At 43.6% G+C, this 19,287-nt stretch overlaps 1 protein-coding gene across 3 annotated transcripts in view; it reads right to left on the bottom strand.

Annotated features, from left to right (window-relative positions):
- Positions 1 to 19,287, bottom strand: part of TSPAN5 (tetraspanin 5) — a 157,455-nt gene that overhangs the window by 103,097 nt on the left and 35,071 nt on the right. The window contains exons 1-2 of one of the 3 annotated variants that reach the window (XM_034671481.1): positions 14,421 to 14,851; positions 13,816 to 13,865 (exon numbers count right to left, since the gene is read on the bottom strand). The exons of 1 other annotated variant lie outside the window; for it this stretch is intronic. In XM_034671481.1, coding sequence (XP_034527372.1) covers positions 13,816 to 13,865; positions 14,421 to 14,475 — 105 coding nt within the window. In that variant the 5' untranslated portion in view covers positions 14,476 to 14,851. Of the gene's footprint in view, positions 1 to 13,815; positions 13,866 to 14,409; positions 14,852 to 19,287 lie in introns of those variants that run through there. One more of the 3 variants, XM_034671482.1, reaches the window with a different exon arrangement.

Below are 19,287 nucleotides of genomic sequence, written 5' to 3'. Positions count from 1 at the left end.
CAGAAAACTACTGATCCACTTTCGGTAAATACTACTAGTTCTGCCTGTCCCAAAACTTCATATAAAGGATTCGTATAGCGTGTAATCTTTTGTGTCACACTTCTGACTCAGCACGATGTTTCTGCAATCCGTGCATGTTGTATATACCCACAGTGGGGTCCTTTTGGTTCCGGAGCGGTACTCCTCTGAATAGATGATACCACTGTTGGTTTAACCACTCACCGGGGGATGGACACCTAGGTTGTTTCCAGTTTGACTATTAGCAACAACGCTGGTATAAACACTCACACGCAAGTGTTTTTGTGAATACATTTCAGCTAGCTTTGGTAGCTGCTAAATGGTTTGCCAACACGACTGACTGTACCATTTGACACTGCAATTGATGGTAAAGTTTAGACACCGACCCCCAGATGTCTTTTCAATCTGCTGTTTGCCTGATACTATCACCACCGAGCTGGTAAAAAGGAGTCTGTGGTGTAAGAGGTGGTTGTAAGAGAATCCCCTCCCCATTCTTCTACTGGCAAAACTAGAAACACTTTGCCCATTTCAAAATTTCTTTCTGACGAAGCCCCATTTACACACCGCTCCCTCTACCCCCATCTCTGTAGACACCTAAGTGCTCACAGCCCTCCTTTCACCCCCTACTCCAAATCCCCAGTGAAGCCACAGAACCCACCCATCTCTCCTCCAAAGTGTGTCAGTCTCCAAAACTACATTCCTCTCCTTTCCTCCCTCTCCCCCTACAAATCAAAACTTCTGTCCCTCTGTTCAGCTGCTTGTGTTTAGGGTTTAGGAAGGCAAGCTGATTAAACGGACCTTTTGCATGAAAGGCTGGTAACAACTTTAAACAAAGATGTTCAAACAGAGGTTGAAGAGATAGCAGTCTTTGCAATACGACAATACTGCTCTTATTCCAAACCAAGCCCTAACACGCATGACGTATCGCGAGGGGACGAAGTGGAAGAATGAGAGGTGGGTACAGGAGGTAAGGCAGGGGAAGGTTTTCCATTTTAGGATAGAAGTTCACTGTGTTTATAGGCTAGACCGGCCAAGTCATTCATATTCTCTGTCCCCCAAAGTTGTTTTTCACAGTGTCTTTCCTTCTTCTGTACCTCTGAACTCACAAACTCTAAGACTCATGTTCTTTTTACATTAGAACCCAGAGTCACGGCAGCACGGTGGTGGCAAGGCAGGTCGTTTGTAAGCAGGACGTCGCTGTCTCTACTAAAAAGATCTTTAGTAGTTTTACTACTGGTTCCTATCGACGGCACCCTACCAGGCACTTAGCTGAAGAATCTCCCAGCCATACTGTTAACATCACATGCGTTCATGAGGTGGACAAAGGACATTTGCCATGAGCCGACTGCAAAAGATCAGGTTTCAGAAACTCACGCATAAAGGCAATGTTGCTCTCAAAACAAGTCTGTTAACAGATTCTAAGCCTAAAACCATTATTAGTCAGCTCACACTAGGGCATGGGAGACAGACAAAAACCAGTGCCTTCGAAACATCAGTGCCATGTGGTTTCTGTCTTCTATCTCCTCTCCCATGAACAGAGTTATCCAGAAAGCTCACGTCTCATCTGGGCAATGGACAAAACCCGACTGGCTTACGCAACCATCTCAGAGTTCTAGTGGAACAAACACTTTCAGGTGGATCAGAAACGTTTCAATTATACAGTATAAAGTTCATGTACCAGAAGAGCCCAATTTGCTTTGGTGGAACGGTCCTACGGCAAGTTACAGACATGGCTCCCCTTCGTGGTGGAAAAGAGAACTGATGTCCACCCACGCGGCCTCCTCGAGATTTCTTATCCCCCTGCGACTTAACTCTGGAGCTCAAGACCAGTACCAGCCATCAGCGATAAGAAAAGCTACCAAACTCCTCTAATCACTGCTGAGTCATGCAGACTCTACGACAGCCCAATCCTAATAGGCACTGAGAAACAATTACCTTCTTGAATCTCGGGAATTACTTAGTCATTTGAACTACCACCCTGATGACCCGCCATCTCCTTTTCCCTGTCTGATGCTGACCTAACCTCTGGAGCTAGAGGAAAACAGGCTGAGGTGGGACGAAAAAACAGAGTATTCGTGCTTTTGCTCACTCAGCACTGCAGTAAGGCCTTGGTGGTCTGTAGGTCAGGGGTGCTGCGGCACCAGGGAAACCGACTATCGTCACTCCAGAAAAGGAGGCCCAAACTCCACTCATACAATGACTCTCTCCATCGCCAATCACTCAAGCTTCATGTATGCTCTCTTCTTGAGAAGAAACAAACAAAGGTTAGTTTAGTCAATTCCTGGGCTTCACGAAGACTCCCTTCCACAAATTGGATGCTTTGTAACGCTAAGCAGATGCTTACACTGAAAGCTGTTCTAACATCTCCTCATCAAAATGACAGAGTCGCTGCATCTCTGACACCACGCTGTTCTGGAACTGAAGAACTCAGATGAATCAGCAATGAATTGTCTTATAAAATAGCTAACATGACATGGGATGTATTAATAGGAATAAGGCCTGTAGGGACTAGGAAGTCATCTCCCTGCCATAAACTAAGCAGGACTGGGACTCGTTCTTGAACGCCATATGCAATCTGAGGTTCCAATTTTCAAGATATGTGAACAAACTGGAACCAGCCCAGGAGGCCCCTATTTAGTTATTTAGTGAAAGGGATGATCCCAAATGGGGAAAAAAAAAGAAAGGGAAGAAAGGGAAGAAAGGGAAGAAAGAAAGAAAGGGAAGAAAGAAAGGGAAGAAAGAAAGAAAGGAAAGAAAGGAAAGAAAAGAAAGAAAGGAAAGAAAGGAAAGAAAGGAAAGAAAGGAAAGAAAAGAAAGAAAGAAAGAAAGAAAGAAAGGTTTACAACTCTCCTTGAAATCCAAAAGAAGGGAAATGGAAAAGAGGGTATTTACTGAGCACATACTCTGTTCTTAGTACAGCTGACCCTTGAACGACATGGGTTTGAACTGGGATTCCCCTCCCCCCCATAAGTACAGTACAGTACTCTAAATGTATTTTCTCATGACTTTTAATAACATTTTCTTTTCTTTAGCTTACTTTATTGTAAGAATACAATATATAGTACATATAACATACAACATATTTGTTAATTGACCATGTATGTTATCAATAAGGCTTCTGATCAACGGTAGACTATTAGTAGTTAAGTTTTGGGGGAGTCAAAAGTTATATGCAGACTTTTGACTGTGGGAGGGAGTCAGCACCCAACCCCTACATTGTTCAAGGATCAACTGTACACTTTACAGGACTCTTCACTTGATCTTTAACACAACCCTGGAAACCAGGTTTCATGCCTTTTGTACAAATTTGGAAACCAAGGCTAAAAGATATTAAGCAGCTTGTCCCAGAAACATCCAGCTAGCAGCATTCCTCAACTCTTCTGTCCCCCTTTCTGTCCCCCTTGGTTATTACTTATGCTTCTCTCTGGGGTTCTCTTTGGGGGGTTTTTTGGGGTTTTGGGGGGGTTGGCTAAAACAAAGAACTATTTCAGAAAGTCTGATGGTCTACTGACATCATCATAAACCCTAAGGTTTGAAAGAGTCAAATAAACATTTTAATATAACCTTGAAGCAATAACTGGATTATCAGCATGTCAGGGAAGAAATATGCCAATTATCAAGCAACCACTTGGCTAAGGTTCAATTGTGGGAGTGCTAATTAATTCAATGAAAAGAATGTTGCACCGCCCTTCTAAAGTTGATGCCAGGACTGATCTGTGGACAAGGCCACAGACATACAACCGCAGCAGGTGAGAAGAGCAGACACGGACCTCTGGCTCTCCACTGCCTCCCATTAATAGCAGCCAAGACTCACTGCACCCTCCTGCAGGAGCTCTCTGGAGTCTTTGACCCCAAGCATGCCCGGAGGACAGCAAGCATACAATTTTTCAGCAAAATATCGTGCAGATACTGCAGCTCATTTATAATGCTAATTTTAAATGCCTTGTATTTACATAGCCTTTAATTAGCTCAGCCCCAACCTGTCAATCCCTCAGAAGATTTCATCGCTGGGAATATCTGTAGGAGGAGCCAATTTTTAAGGACTTCTAAACAGACTAAAACTGGAGATCTACGTGCGGCTATTTAAAACTCACCCACTTTGAGGTATGTGTGTTTTTCGGCTCTATAGCTCAGCTGTCTACCCAGGATTGCTCAGGAAAACCACAGGCCACCGTGCAAGACGCATCTCCCGGTGGCACCTCTCTCCTGCGTGGACTTCACAGACTTGCCCTCAGCAGAAACAACTGCAACTCTACCCCCGGAACGCAGAGTGCGCCCTGCTTCCCTACTGCGGGGCCAGGCTGAAACCACCATTCGTCATCTCCGTCTATGGCACTCTCATGCACACAGCACATTTCTCCCAAAGGTCAGTTAAACAGCATCTCGGTGCACACCTGCTCTGGGCAATCAGGAGCACGGAAAATTGTGCCCTGCACAACAGCCTCTATTTGACATCAGGATGTCCTGAACAGGCTCTCTGAATCAAAGGAAAAATCTACTGAACTATTTTCATGTGATGCAGTCACAAATGGGCCGAAAGCAGTTCGATTTTGTTTTTGCAGATTACCCGTACCCTTCAAACAGTCCTTGTTACATGAAGCAACTCATCACACCCAATTCCAGCTCTACCCCATTTTCTACGGTCCACGCTCGGATTTGTACTTGCAAATAAAACAGGACAAACACCACTTAGACCACAAAACCTTCCAAAGCATTGTTAGACTCTCCTCACAAGCTACTCTAGGAAGATAAGGAAACATCTGTCTGTACCACATATTGTTTCTGGGTAACACTGTAAGGGAGAGAGAGTTTTTAAGATTTCTCTGTATGCCTATGCCAGCATTTAAACATTTTCTAATGCCCAGCTCATTCTCTACCTTTCCCTCCAGATCAAACACTATTATCCAGGAAATCTATTTTGAAGTATTTCCGTATTGGGAGACTTGTTTTTAGTTTTCTAAAACAGCATAACGGCTATTATTAGCAAAGCTCAAGTGGGAAAGTTTACGAAACCATCGAACACACATGAAAGGAAATGAGAAACTGAATAAAAAGTCTTTTCTATTTCCAAATTTTTATGACTATTTTTTTAATGAAGAAGAACAGAAAATGAAAGCTTGGAAGGAAATGTAATTTGATTCTAAAGAGGCTTTACTAGGAGTCTCATTCCAAATTAAAAAATACATTTTCACCTTTATGAAGCACTTATGAATTGTCCCGAAATGAATGTGCTTCTCAAGAAGGTTTAAAAACAAAACAAAAAAACTTCATGAAGTGGCAAGGTGCAGACGCACCACAGCAAAGGGCCTTCCTGCAGCTCAGCTCCCTAAGGCGAGAGGGCCCTCCATCCCAGCAGAAATTTCGCTCAGGATCCTGAATTACCATAGCAGAAAATCATCACTGATGCAGGGAGTCCCCAAGGAAAGCACACTATCACCCTCCCCGCTCCCCATGTTCTGAGTGTAATCTTGCACTGTCAGCTATCACAGTTCTCAGAAAGACGGGGGGGGGGGGGGGGGGGGGGGGGGGTGGCTCAGAGAGCCACATGCTGGGATCCCCCATTAGCTAAGTATCCCACACAAAGACTTCGCCTAAAAAACAACGGTTGAAGTAGAAAGTGGTCACAAGAAAACATTTCCTTATGGAAAAGAGCCACTTAACCTTCCCCTTCCACAGTTTCCTCCTTTATAAACTGGGGATAAAAGTACCTGCTCAAGCTTATTAATAGCAAGTATCAAATGTAGTATCAGAGTACAGATGCTTTGGAAAGCTGTGTGAGACAGCCTCTGGGAATGCAAAGGATGTAACTGCAATGCACACACCTGTGAAAAGTCCTGCCCCAGAATGAAACTAGGTTCAAGTTATACCTGAATGCTACTATTTTTGATAAGCTAAAATGCCAGTTCATCATGGTGATGAAACAGGAAATATTTTAAATATATCAAATGGTTACAAATAAGATTTCTATGCACAGACATTCCCATGCCCATTAAAACTAGTAACCACCATAAACCTTAAGCCAGGCTCACCAAAAAAAGGACTCAAACAAAATCAGAAATGAAAGAGGAGAAATAACAATTGACACCACAGAACTACAAAGGATTTAGAGAATGTTATGAAAAACTACAAGTCAACAAATTGGACAACCTAGAAGAAATGGATAAATTCTTAAAAACAATCTTCCAAAACTGAATCAGGAATAGAAAATTTGAACAGACTGATTACCAGCAATGAAATGGAATCAGTAATCAAAAAACTCCCAACAAACAAAAGTCCAGGACCAGATGGCTGCACAGATGAGTTCTACCAAACATTTAAAGAAGAGTCAGTACCTATTCTTCTCAAACTATTCCAAAACATAGAAGGAAAACTTCCAAATTCATTCTATGAGGCCAGATTACCCTGATACTACCAAAAAAGAGAACTGCAGGCCAGTATCTCTGAGGAACACAGACACAAAAATCCTCAACAAAATATTAGCAAACTGGATCCAACAATACATTAAAAAAAAAAAAAAAGAAAGAAATCATTCACCACAGCCAAGTGGGATTTATTCCTGGGATGCAAGAGCATCACAATTCAACCAACATGATACATCACAACAACAAGAGAAAAGATAAAAACCATATGATCGTTTCAACAGATGCGGAAAAAGCATTTGACAAAATACAACATCCATTCATGACAAAAACCCTCAAAGTAGGTTTAGAGGGAACATACCTCATTATAATAAAGGCCATATATGAAAAACCCACAGCTAACATCATACTCAATAGGGAAAAACCGGGAGCTTTTCCCCTAAGATCAGGAACAAGACAAGGATGTCCAATCTCACCACTTTTATTCAACATAATAGTGGAAGTCCTAGCCACAGCAATCAGACAAGAAATAAGAGGCATCCAAATTAGTAAAGAAGTAGAAAAACTTTCACCTTTTGCAGGGACATTATACTATATACAGAAAACCCTAAAGACTCCTCCAAAACACAAGAACTGATAAATGAGTTCAGTAAGATCACAGGATACAAAACCAACATATAGAAATCTGTTGCACTTCTATACACTAACAATGAAGCAGCAGAAAGAGAAATTAACAACCCCATTTACAACTGCACCAAAAATAAAATACCTAGGAATAAATTTAACCAAGGAGGTAAAAGACCTCCAGTCTGAAAACTATCAAACACTGATGAAGGAAACCGAAGATGACAGGAACAAATGGAATGATATGGCAGAACAAATACTGTTAAAGTGTCCGTATTATCCAAAGCAATCTACAGATCTAATGCAATCCCTGTTAAAATACCAAGAGCATTTTTCACAGAACTAGAACAAACAATCCTAAAATTTGTATGGAACCACAAAGGACCCCAAATAGCCAAAGCAATCCTGAGAAAGAACAAAACTGGAGATATCACAATCCCAGATACCAAGATATACTACAAAGCTGCAGTGATCAGAAGAGTAGGATACCAGCACAAAAACAGACACACAGATAATAGAACAGAATAGAGAACCCAGAAAAACCCACGATTATATGGTCAATCTTCAACAAAGGAAGCAAGAGTAGGCAATAGGAAAAGGTCTCTTCAACAAATGGTGCTGGGAAAACTGGACAGCTACATGCAAAAGAATGAAACTGGACCACTTGCTTATACTACACACAAAAGTAAATTCAAATTGGATTAAAGACCTAAATACAAGACCCGAAACCATAAAAATACTAGAAGACTACCATACTAAAAAATTTTTTAAATAAATAAAAAATAAAATAAAATCAGGAACTGGGCGGGGGGGGATCCTAGAAGAAAACATAGGCAGTGGGGACGCCTGGGTGGCTCAGTTGGTTAAGTGTCTGCCTTTAGCTCAGGTCATGATCCTGGGATCAAGTCCTGCATTGGGTTCCTTGCTCAGCAGGGACCCTGCTCTGTCCGTGGGGGGGGGGGGGGGGGGGGGGCCCCCTTTTTTGGTGNGGGGGGGGGGGGGCTGGTGCACTCTCTTTTGCGTGCACACTCTCTTTCATTCACACGCGCGCGCGCACACTCTCTCTCTCTCTCTCTTTCTCTCTCTCTCTCTCTTTCTCTCTCTCTCGTGTGTTCTCTGACAAATAAAATCTTAAAAAAAAAAAAAGCATAGGCAGTAATTTCTCTGACGTTGACCATAGCAACATTTTTCTAGAAATGTCTCTGAAGGGAAATAAATGCAAAAATAAACTATTGGGACATCAAAATAAAAAGCTTCCATATGGTAAAGGAAACAATCAACAAGAAAAACAACATACTGAAGGGAAAAAGATATTTACAAATGACATATCCGATACGGGGTTAATATCCAAGATATATACAGACAACTCAACACCAAAAATCCAAATAACCCAATTAAAAACGGGCAGAAGACATGAACAGACATTTCTCCAAGGATGACATACAGCTGGCCAGTTGTATGTATACAACTGAAAAGACGCTCAACATCACTCATCATCAGAGAAAGACAAAACCAAAACCACAATGAGGTATCGCTCACACCTGTCAGAATGGCTAAAATCAATACAAGAAACAGCAAGTGTTGGCAAGGACATGGGGGGGAAAAGGGGGCGAGAGAGAAGGGGGGAGGGGAGGAAAGAAAGGGGGGGGAACCAAGAAAGCTGCAAGCAGCAAGCATTACAGAGACAGGCTGGAGGTGAGGGCTTCCAGCCCAGTACTCCAAGCAGCTGACAACACTGAATGAAAAGGCTAGAAGACAATGGCGAAGCATCAAGGGATTTACAAGAACAATGGTGCATCCTTCAATTACATTCTTTTGCTTACATGAATCTTTCAGTTTTTGTAGTGTTGGAGTGAAATCCATTTACAACTTCCAAAAAACAAAGCCAACAGACAACCTAGAATTTGCTTAGTGGACCTAAACAGTGACGCTGTTGTAACTGGCAAGGACCCTTTTGCCTTTAAAGAGACATTTAAATGTGTGCTGATGAATGTTCACTAGATTCCTGAGGTGATCATTTTGCTATGTATCTCAAATCACGTAGTACACCTGAAACTAATATATGTCAATTATATCTCAATTTTTTAAGGGCAGCATGAGAGATCCTTGTCACGAAACTGTTCTATACCTTGACTACTGTGGTAGATCCATGAACCCACACATGATAAGACTGCATAGAAATATACTACAGCCACGCGCACACATAATACAGGTGAAAGTTGAGTAAGCTCGGTGGAGTGCATCAATGCAAATTTTCTGGTTATGATATTATGCTATAGTTTGGTAAGATGTTGCCACTGGAAGAAGCCGGGTGAAGGGTACACAGGATCTCTCTGCATTATTTCTTACAACTGCAGTGAATCTACAATTACCTCAAAATAAAAGTTTAATTAAAATAGCATTAACAGGGGCGCCTGGATGGTACAGCGGCTTAAGTGTCTGACTCTTGACTTCGGGGGCTCAGGTCATGATCTCGGGGTTATGAGATTGAGCCCCAAGTCGGCTCAGCACAGAGTCTGCTTGAGATTCTCCCTCTCCCTCCCCCATCATGCTCCAAATAAAAGCTTTAAAAAAATTTTTTTAGTAAAATAGCAACACTAATAAATAGAGGGCAATACAGGCAGGTCACCCGGTAACCACAACGCTAAGAGAAAGCAGAACAGAGCAGGATCTCCATCCTCTCTCCAGGAGCACACTCCCTCCGACTCCCCAGGGAGCGGCTTCCCGCTTCAGCGCCTTCCAACACGCTGTCCCCTGCATGAAATACTCCGGGCCCCTCGCCTCGCTCAGCTAGTCTTCTCCAGCCCTCGGTTTCCAGCAACGGCGTCACTTTCCCAGAGACACCACGGTCTTCCTGGGATTCTCCCTCAACACTGTGTTTTGTTTCTCTCCCCACAGCACTCACATACCGTAAGTTAGACATTTGTTTCCTAAGGTATTTATGTACTTACTTCCCAGCTCCCTCGTACATGTACACGCCAAGAAGCCAAGAATCATTTCTGTTTTGTTCACCGTTTTATACCCAGCTCAATGACAATCACCAAGCTCGGGGCGCATTTACTGAAGGAACTTGGGAGGGTGGAAGAGACTTTACAGTCAAAAGGACAGTGATGGGCCCCGGGCTGGAGACTAAGGCAAACAGCTCCGGGCTGAGCCCAGCCTCTGCACTTTCCTGAGTTCCACAGCTGAGTGAGACATGCAGTGCCCTACGGAGGGCAGTACTAACCTGACGTCATCCTGGCAAAATAACAGACTGAAATACCAAGTCAATCGCTCTATGTGAAAGAAGTCTGAAGAAAAATGTACAGTAGCATCCCAATTTCTGATAAGCAATCTGTCCATAAAGCAGCAGGCTTACAAATGATGCCTGTGCTCTGCTCTCTCATTGTATTTCCAGACACTCTGACGGTACCATAAATGACTGTAATAAAACCTACCCAGGATATGAGAGTTTCAACAAGCACATCAAAAAGGGATTTGTGAGTAAATAAGAATCCATACCTACTAAGCTAGTTCAGTAATTGCAACCATCTTACCCACGATCCTGTGATCTCTAATAATGTAAATGTGGTCTTTGCAAAAACACCAAGGTCCAAAATCTCTTCCTTCATAATACAACAGAGTCCCAGACTGCTTACCTTAAGTCTGTTAACACACCAATCTTTCCCCATACAATATTCTAGTCCCTATTGTAGACAGCAAAGCTTTGGCCAAACACCGAAAAATCTGATGACGGAAGCAACCCAGACCTAAGATCTCTCCAGATGGTAGTTACAGCATAAACTATGACAGGTTGATAATGAGAAACAGGGGAGGGGGTCAGGTGGGAGAGGCAGGTCTATGAACTTAAAATGCCTGGTCACTGTCACTACTCAAGGCCAGTTTTTCACTTCAAAAACCCATGACTCAAGCTGCATTTTCTCATGGCTTTCCAATGTTATCCCCTCCCTCAGCACAACCAATTATCACTTCCAGCCCTCTCCTCGCTACTAAATGGCCCCTTGCATCTCTTCATCCTCTCCTTATTTCTGGAACTGTTCCTCTCATAGAGCAGTTCGCTCTGAAATTTTACTACAACAGGTGCCAACTGCCTCAACAATTTTTTTTAATTTTTTTTAATTTTTAAGAAAGCATTTTAGCAGTGGCTGGATATCTTAAAGCACAAATGAGTTCTACAGTGTTTGGTTTTCAAAAGTTACCTGTAGTTTATAAGAGATGCAGAGAAACGAGGAACTGAGCTTCCTAAGACTTGAGGGATCTCAGGACTCATCAGAGCTCTGCTGTGAGCTCCACTCTTTAGTCCAGACTCTGACGTCCCCGTCTTCAATCCCATCACAAACCCGCCACACCCACAGCACTTTCTAAGGAAAAGACCCCAGACTGATTCCCGGTACCAAGGGGACAGAATTTTCAAGTGATGGCCCCACTCACAGGTGACTGTACTAGAAATGAGCCCATGACCCAGGACAGCCAATGCAAAGACGATTCAGCAGGGCCTCTCAGAGGTCAAGAGAGGCTCAAGCCCCTCTCAGTGTTAACACTCCCAGTTATGTTAATAAAGAATCCAAAAGACATTTTAATACCTACATTGAACAAATTAACATTTCTAATACCCAAACACTTATGACTAATTATGCTCTTCATGAGACAGTTACAAGATTTATAAAACATATTAATTCACAGTGCACTACAGGCAGAATATCCATTAATGAGAAACAAATTTAAATTTGGATGATGAATGCCATCTTCCTTCCATCTTGCCAGTTTGTCTCTGTGACAGAATGTATAAGCTCATGTGCAGATAACACTAAGGGAATCAAAGTGAGGCCCTTCGCGCATATGAGGCCCACGCTAAATGGCCTTGCAGTCAACCTCCTCCAGGAGCCTCCCCGACATCAGGACATCACGTGCACTATGCCCTGCTGGCCAACAACAAAGGACAAGAAAATTTAATTAGAAGTTCTACTGAACAACGATGATGAGAATTAGTGAGACCCATAAGTCATCTGAGCTGCTTTAAAGAAGGAGATGTAGTCACAAACTCCTGCTGGCAACATCCCTGATCTAGAACCACCTTGTCCACATGGTACCTGTGAGGCCCAGCCATGGGACACAGTTTGCATCCTTAGATAGTCCTGAGATCCTCATCTCTCGTCACCTGCAACATGAACGGTAGCCCCTGCTACCATGCTTTTGTGCCTCAGGACCAGGGGAGCCTAGTGTCAGGCCTTCCTGAAAACTCTTTCTTTTTTTTTTTTTTTTAAAGATTTTATTTATTTATTTGACAGAGATAGAGACAGCCAGCGAGAGAGGGAACACGAGCAGGGGGAGTGGGAGAGGAAGAAGCAGGCCCATAGCGGAGGAGCCCTGATGTGGGGCTCGATCCCATAACGCCGGGATCACGCCCTGGGCCGAAGGCAGACGCTTAACCGCTGTGCCACCCAGGCACCCCCCTGAAAATTCTTGAGAGGCTACTCCTGTGCAAAATTTACCCAAGCCTGAAAACCTCAGGGGTTAAGCAGAATACAGTACTTTCCCACTTCACTTAGCAAATTGCCCCCACCTTTATGGTTTTCATGGCCCTTCCTTTCTAACAGTTTTGCTCTCAACCCCTCAGCTTCTCTCTTCACTAAGAAAGTACAGCATTTAATTCATTATTTCCAGATTCTCAGATGCAGAGATTTCTTAACAGTGTTCTTAGGGACAAGAAAAATACTGCATTAAATATACACATTGATTCTTCGATCCACGGGAATTCCAAACATGTTTTTAAAAGTTAATGTCTTAGAGTGAAGAAAAGAAGATAAATGCGTCTATTTCAATTAGGAAGAAGCAATGGAATTTGGGCAGAAATGGCCAAACCTGGCTGGTAGCAAAATCCTAGGGAACATGGCAGCTACAGTGGGGTAAGAAGAATGAAAACGAAAAGGAAGCAAGACAAAGATGTGGGAACTCACTTCAGACAATGCACACACAATGTCTAGAGAACGTTTCCAATTTCCCAGAGCTCTGCATTAGAAACTTATCCAAACACCAGGTAGATTTGCAAGGCCCTTCTAGTTGCACTTTTCCCTCACAATGATTTCTATTAACCCAACCCACTCAGCTCTTGCTTCTCTTGCATTCCATCAAATCTGCATCACTTATCAGAATCATACCTCTGCTTCCCTCTTAAAAATTAGAGCCCTCAAAAAAAAAAAAAAAATTAGAGCCCTCAGAGAACAAGGAGTTGTTGGAGACGAGATAAGAAGCGACCTCTCAGGAAGAACACTTCCAGGACCTGAGCCCAGCTCCGGAGAAACAATCCAGGTCTACACAGACCACACCAGAGAGGAAACCCAAAGCTCTTGGAGTCTGTTCTACCTTGAAACAATTCTTCCGAATGTAGGTGACTTGGCATTTCAGAGCCTAACAAGGTCAGAGGAGAGGCAATGTGAGGCGATCTTTACCTCAGGTCCTTCTGACAAATGCTAATGAAGAAACCAGCTGGACCTGATGCCCAAAAGGCAGGAGGGAGGTCACAATGGACAAGAGCACAGCCTCGGCCCTCACCGGGTCTAGCTGCACAGTCTCAGACAAGTGGTGAAGAAACCTTTCTGGGTCTCAGTCTTCTCCTCTTAACCTGAAGGGGTTGAGACAGCCTCTACTGCCATTGCAAGAATATGCTTCTATAACTGTATGCCACGTGTCCTATAGGTCACCTCCCCAACAGTACCTGCAACCAGTATTATCCCAACAACAAATGGGATGACATCATTTCTAGGCTGCAACAAAAATAAAATCTGGGTCCCTCTCTATATAAAATGATACATACTTTGATTTCCAAATTCTTAAATACTCGATAGGGAAGAGCACCATCTGAATCTTTAAAAAAGAAGAGAAGAAAGGGTTTATGTTTCACTTTAAGAAGTACATTTGTGGAGCCCATTATTCAAAGAAGCAAATACCAAAATATATGAAGATACATACATACTGTAATAGCGATGTAGCGGGACAGATGGCAGCGACCCTTGTGGTGAATCTAGCATAATGTATGAACTTGTCAAATCACTAACTCATACACCCATAACTAACATAATGTTGTGTGTCAACTAGACTCAAATAAACTGTGCATATATATGAAGATACATAAAATGATTCAGTCAGAGTTAGACGTTAAAGATCATCTGATAACATCATCCAGTCTGGCCCCTCCATAGACAAGAAAAATTAAGCACAGAGAGATTAGTAATTTGCCCAAGGACACCCAGCTAGCGAGAGGCAAGCCAAATACTCGCACCCAGCCAAGAATGATTTAATTATTCCAAAAAGGTATCCGAGGAGGTTAGCAAATTCTGAGATAAGCTCCCAGTCTTCGGAAGCTAATGTCAAAGAGGACAGCCAAGCCCTCCCACACAGCATTGCTTACTGCTCTCATACCCAAGCCGGAACACCAGGCTGACCAGTGCAGGAGGCATCGATCGTTGGCTCCCATATTCACTCATTTCGATCCGTGGCAATGGTGGCACAAGCCCCACCCCCCCCTTCCAAACCAGGCCAAGCAGCTCCAAAGGGGTTACGACCTCCGATTCCGGGCCAGGTTTCCCACCTCATTGCTGTTACCGTACCACACACAGTTGCCTCACCAAACCATGGGAAGCCGATGCTGCCAGTGCCAGCCCACCAGCCAAGCAGCAGCAGCTGCCCCAAAGCTATCACCCTGGGACCTCACTTCCTGTTCTGGCAATCAAGCCCACATCCGTGCCAGCTCAGGGTCTGGACCATCGTTCTCAAAGCTTAGAGCTGGACAGGCCCCAGATATCCAAGAAACCATCTGTTACAAAACCCTCCCTCCTCCAACTTCACTTCACAACAGAAAGGAGAGATCTGGTCACACAAGCGGGAACTAGCAAGAGTCCTCTGAACTGAGGGATCCTCACAGAGGACCCCGGCCATGCTGACCCTTATCCAGAAAGGGGGAAGCCAGCAGTGTTCAACCAGACAAACTGAAATCGGCACGTCTCTTATTCTGACAGCCTTAACGATATGGTCGAGGTTAGAAAAATGCAGAAAAGTACATTCAACTTTCTGAAGTTCTAGAATTTTGAACCATTTCTCCTTTTGAATGTCTATTTATTCTCTCTTTTCAAAGCAAAAGTCACCAGTACTAAAGACAAGGCAGGAACAATTACACTAATAACCTACAAATATCCCAAACTTGAAACAGCATAAACTTACTTTCCAATTAAGAGCAAAATCAGAATAAGACCCACTGCTCTGCAAAAGCCATTCCAGTATTACTATATTTAAATTCCAAGTAAACCCCAAGCAGTTACATTTGCATAATAATAGTCCTAATAACTAACACTGATTGCGCATTCACTCTGTGCCAGACTGTACTAGGATCTTTATACATCCGATCTCACTGAATTCTTCTAACAGCTGTATTATCATCTCCTCACCCCCTTCCTTAAGTAAAGGAGGCATATGGAGGGTAACTAACTTGCCTCAGGTCACAGCAATAAAAAGTGGCAGGGTCAAGGTTCAACACCTAGGGCCATGGGACTCCAAAGCCAGTGTTTTTAACATGACCGCACATGGCATGGGGTCTTGGGTGTGTAGAAGCCAAAACTAAATAAAACGGCATTTTAGCTCATTGAACCACATCTCTCTGCATTTTAAGAAGGTCTGTGTAAGTGACTGCCCTGCAAATGTGCAGGCGAGGGAGGAAAACTGGCCCTCATCTGCCAAGTCTGCAGCACAAATGTCAAGCTGCTACACGGAGCCTGAGGAGCATGTGAACCGTGTGCCTGGCAAGGTTATATGTGTGTCTGTCTCAGACTCGAAATTTTTCAAAGAAATGAGGAGCCGAGGAGATGGGAAGGAGAATCTCATTCCGAATTCTGCAGAGCATGTTGAATAAATACGACCAGCCCCACACAGCTCAGATAAAGTCAGTCCATCAAAATAAACTAGATCCCTTACTACCTTCCTTTCTTCACCCAACAGGCACTACAAGCCATGAGCGCATGCGCGCGTGCACACACACACACACACACACACACACACACTTACCTTATTAGTATTAGCCTATTTAAACCTTAAATTTTTAATTCTGTTTATTCTCTCATGGGAATTCATTCGGCAAACATTTGGCTTCACTTATACTTATGTTGCTATGTTTTAGTGCGGGCGTCAAGAGGGCTTCCTCATGGGTAGCAGCTCTCAGAGGTCTCCTGCGCTACCCACAGTCACGAGGCAGCCAGATTTAGGGCCGAACAACAGAAATCATGAGGATGAAACAACACAGCCGCGGACCACTGAGTGTATTTCGTAGTGGTCGTGCTTGGATCAGCTGCACAAGCTCATGATGTTTTGGAGTAAGTGAATACCTTCCCTTGCTGTGCCTTTTCTCACTCTTCACAGTCTACTTCCATTTCATAGTCTTACCGAGCACCTAGAATGTACCAGCCACTGTATTAGACGCTGGGAATACCACGGTGAGCAAAGTAAGCTTATTGTCTAGTTGGAAAGGCAGAAATTATTCCAATAATGACAAAAAGGAGTGATTTACAGGGGAGCACTCTGAAGGAATGCCCACTGAGGACTATTGTGACAGTTTTTAAACACAGCCACAAATTCTGGTATTCCTCCCATTGAGAGGTGAGGTCTAGGTCCCCCCGTGTGAATCTGGGCGGGCTACGGCAACGTCAACCATTACAGTATGGGGTGGAAATGATGCTATGGACTGCCAAAGCTAGGTCATAAGCAGCCATTCAGCTTCTTGCTTCTTTTTATTTGCCAGAATACCTACTCTTAGAGCCCTGAACTGTCCTGCAACAAGTCTGCCTCTCCTGAGGCTGCCCTACGATGAGGAAGTCTAAGCCACATCAAGGAACCATGGGTAGGAGTGCCGGTCAACAGTGCCAGCGAAGCCCAGTTTTTGGGTCATCCCAGTCTGCGCACCAGACACAGGAGTGGTGACGCTCCCAGGGGATTCCAGCCCGACACTGTGGACCTCTTCCCTGCCAAGGCTCCAGACATCTCAGAGAACAGGCAGATCATCTTCAGTGGATCTGAATTCCTGAGCCACAGAATCCAAGAGAATAACAGGTGGCTGCTGTTTAACACCAGGAAGTTTCCGAGTGCTCAGTCCCTCCAAAAACATCACAGCGAGAGATGACCGAATCGAGTGTAGTGTATAGAAGAGGCAGCCTCATACCCAAGTCCTGCATGAAAGTAATATTGGAAAGGAGGTCAGAGGGTGAAAAGGCTTCCAACAAATGCAAGGAAGGGGATGGCAGAAAAAAAAAAGAAAAGGAATAAAAGCAGCTAGGAGGCACAGGCCCTGTGGTCAGAGGGAGCATGGCTGGCACAGGAAGAAAGCCAGCTGGCCAGGGCCCAGAGTAAAAGAGGAGGAAAAGGCTGAGGAGAGAGGCAAGGGCCAGACTACGTTCAGGGCTTTGGTCTCTTACTTGACAGCCGTCAGAAGTTCCCTAAGGGTTTTTTGGTTTGGGTTTTTTTTTCTAATTGAGGTAAAATTCACATAACACGGAAGTTACTGTTATGGATTGAATTCTGTCCCTGAAAAATTCATATGAAGTCAAAACCAGTACCTCAAAACATGGCTTTATTTGGAAACAGGGTTGTAACAGACGTCATGAGTTATGATAACAAAGGTGGGCCCTAATCCAATGGGACTGTGTCCTTACAAAAGGGAAATCTGGACACACACGTCCATAGGAAGAACACCATGGTGAAAGACAAAGGCGGAGCTGGACTGACGGCTCTATAAACCAAGGAAGGCCAACAATCACCAGCAATCCATCAGAAGCTAGGAGAGAAGCCTGGAACAGATTCTCCCTCCACGACCTCAGAGGGAAACAACTTCGTCAACACATTGATCTCAGACTTGCGGCCTCCAGAACCATTGGACAAAAAGTTTCTCCATTTTCCGTCACTGAGTTTGTGGCACTTTGTTACAGCAGCCCTCAGAACTAACATAGTTGCCATGTTAAACTGTACAATTCAGCGATTCTTTAGCATCTTCAAAAGAGAGTGCAATGATCACCATGACCTAATTCTAAAACATGCTCATAGATCAAATGTAAATCCTGTTCCCTTCTGCCCCCAGCCCTGGCAACCATTAATCTGCTACGAAGTTGCCTAGGCTGGACCACATAAACGGAACGTGCAATATGTGGCCTTTTGTGTCTTGCTTCTTTTACTTCACATAATGTTTTCAAGGTTCATCCATGTTCTAGAATGTATCACCACTTCATTCCCCTATATAATAATAGCTGTGTGTATACATTGTATTGTATGTATACACCATTTTATTTACCCATTCATCACTTGGACATTTGATTTTTTCCAGCTATTCTGAGTATCATTGCTATTGAACATTCCTGGACACGTTTTACATGAACATCTGTTTTCTATCCTCCTGGGCATATGCCTAGGAATTGCTGGCTCGTGTGGTAACTCTAGGTGTAATTTTTTTGAGGAGCCGCCAAAGGGTCTTCCACAGCGGCTGTACCGTTTCCATTCCCATCAGCAAGGTCTGAGGGTTCCCTGGAAAGTTTTAAGCAGGTGGGGTAAACGTCAGAATTGTGCTTTGAAAACAATAAGAGGAACCAGCTTTTGTGAAAGAACAGGAGTTCTTTTGGGACTGGTGGGTGTGACATGCCCTTTAAAACATTCAAGTGGAAACACCAGGTGGGAGAGGCTTGGAAAAGCAGCAGGTGGGCTCTGGAGTTAACACTGGACACTGCGCAGCCATAGGCATGGCTCAAGAGAAAGTACCGAGTGTAGAAAAGAGCAGCTCGGCCCGAACCTTTCAGGAGCTGCAAAAAATGAACAGTGGGGTCAAGGATAAGGAGTCTGCAAAAAGGAGCACCACAAGTAGAATGGAACAAAATAATAAAACTGGTGGGATAAGAAAGAGGAAGGTGACAGAGCCAAGACAAGAGACTCACCAAATTATAAGAAACGGCAATCTGGAAAGGGTCTAAATTCTGACACCTTAACAAAGAAGATAAGCGTCACTTTACTTCTTTCTACACTTTCTTATTTTTCCTTTTTGGAAGGGAGACAGGGTAGGTAGTTCAGGGCAATACTTTTAGGCTCCTCGGTCTTATCTTTAAGAAGTTAAACTCCTCGACCTTTTATGAGAACTGGTGAATAAATGCTTTTCAGTCTGGACATCAAACCTAACTAACTTAAAATAGACCTCGTGAGGAAGCCGCGTGGAAAGAATCTGGTTATGTACTTAACAAGTTCCTATTGTTTCATCAAAGCGTCTGAA

Source organism: Ailuropoda melanoleuca, chromosome 11, assembly GCF_002007445.2.
Source record: "Ailuropoda melanoleuca isolate Jingjing chromosome 11, ASM200744v2, whole genome shotgun sequence".
Lineage (NCBI taxonomy): Eukaryota > Metazoa > Chordata > Mammalia > Carnivora > Ursidae > Ailuropoda > Ailuropoda melanoleuca.
The sequence above is the reverse complement of the archived record's forward strand: the minus strand, read 5'-3'. Positions and strand labels throughout refer to the sequence as shown.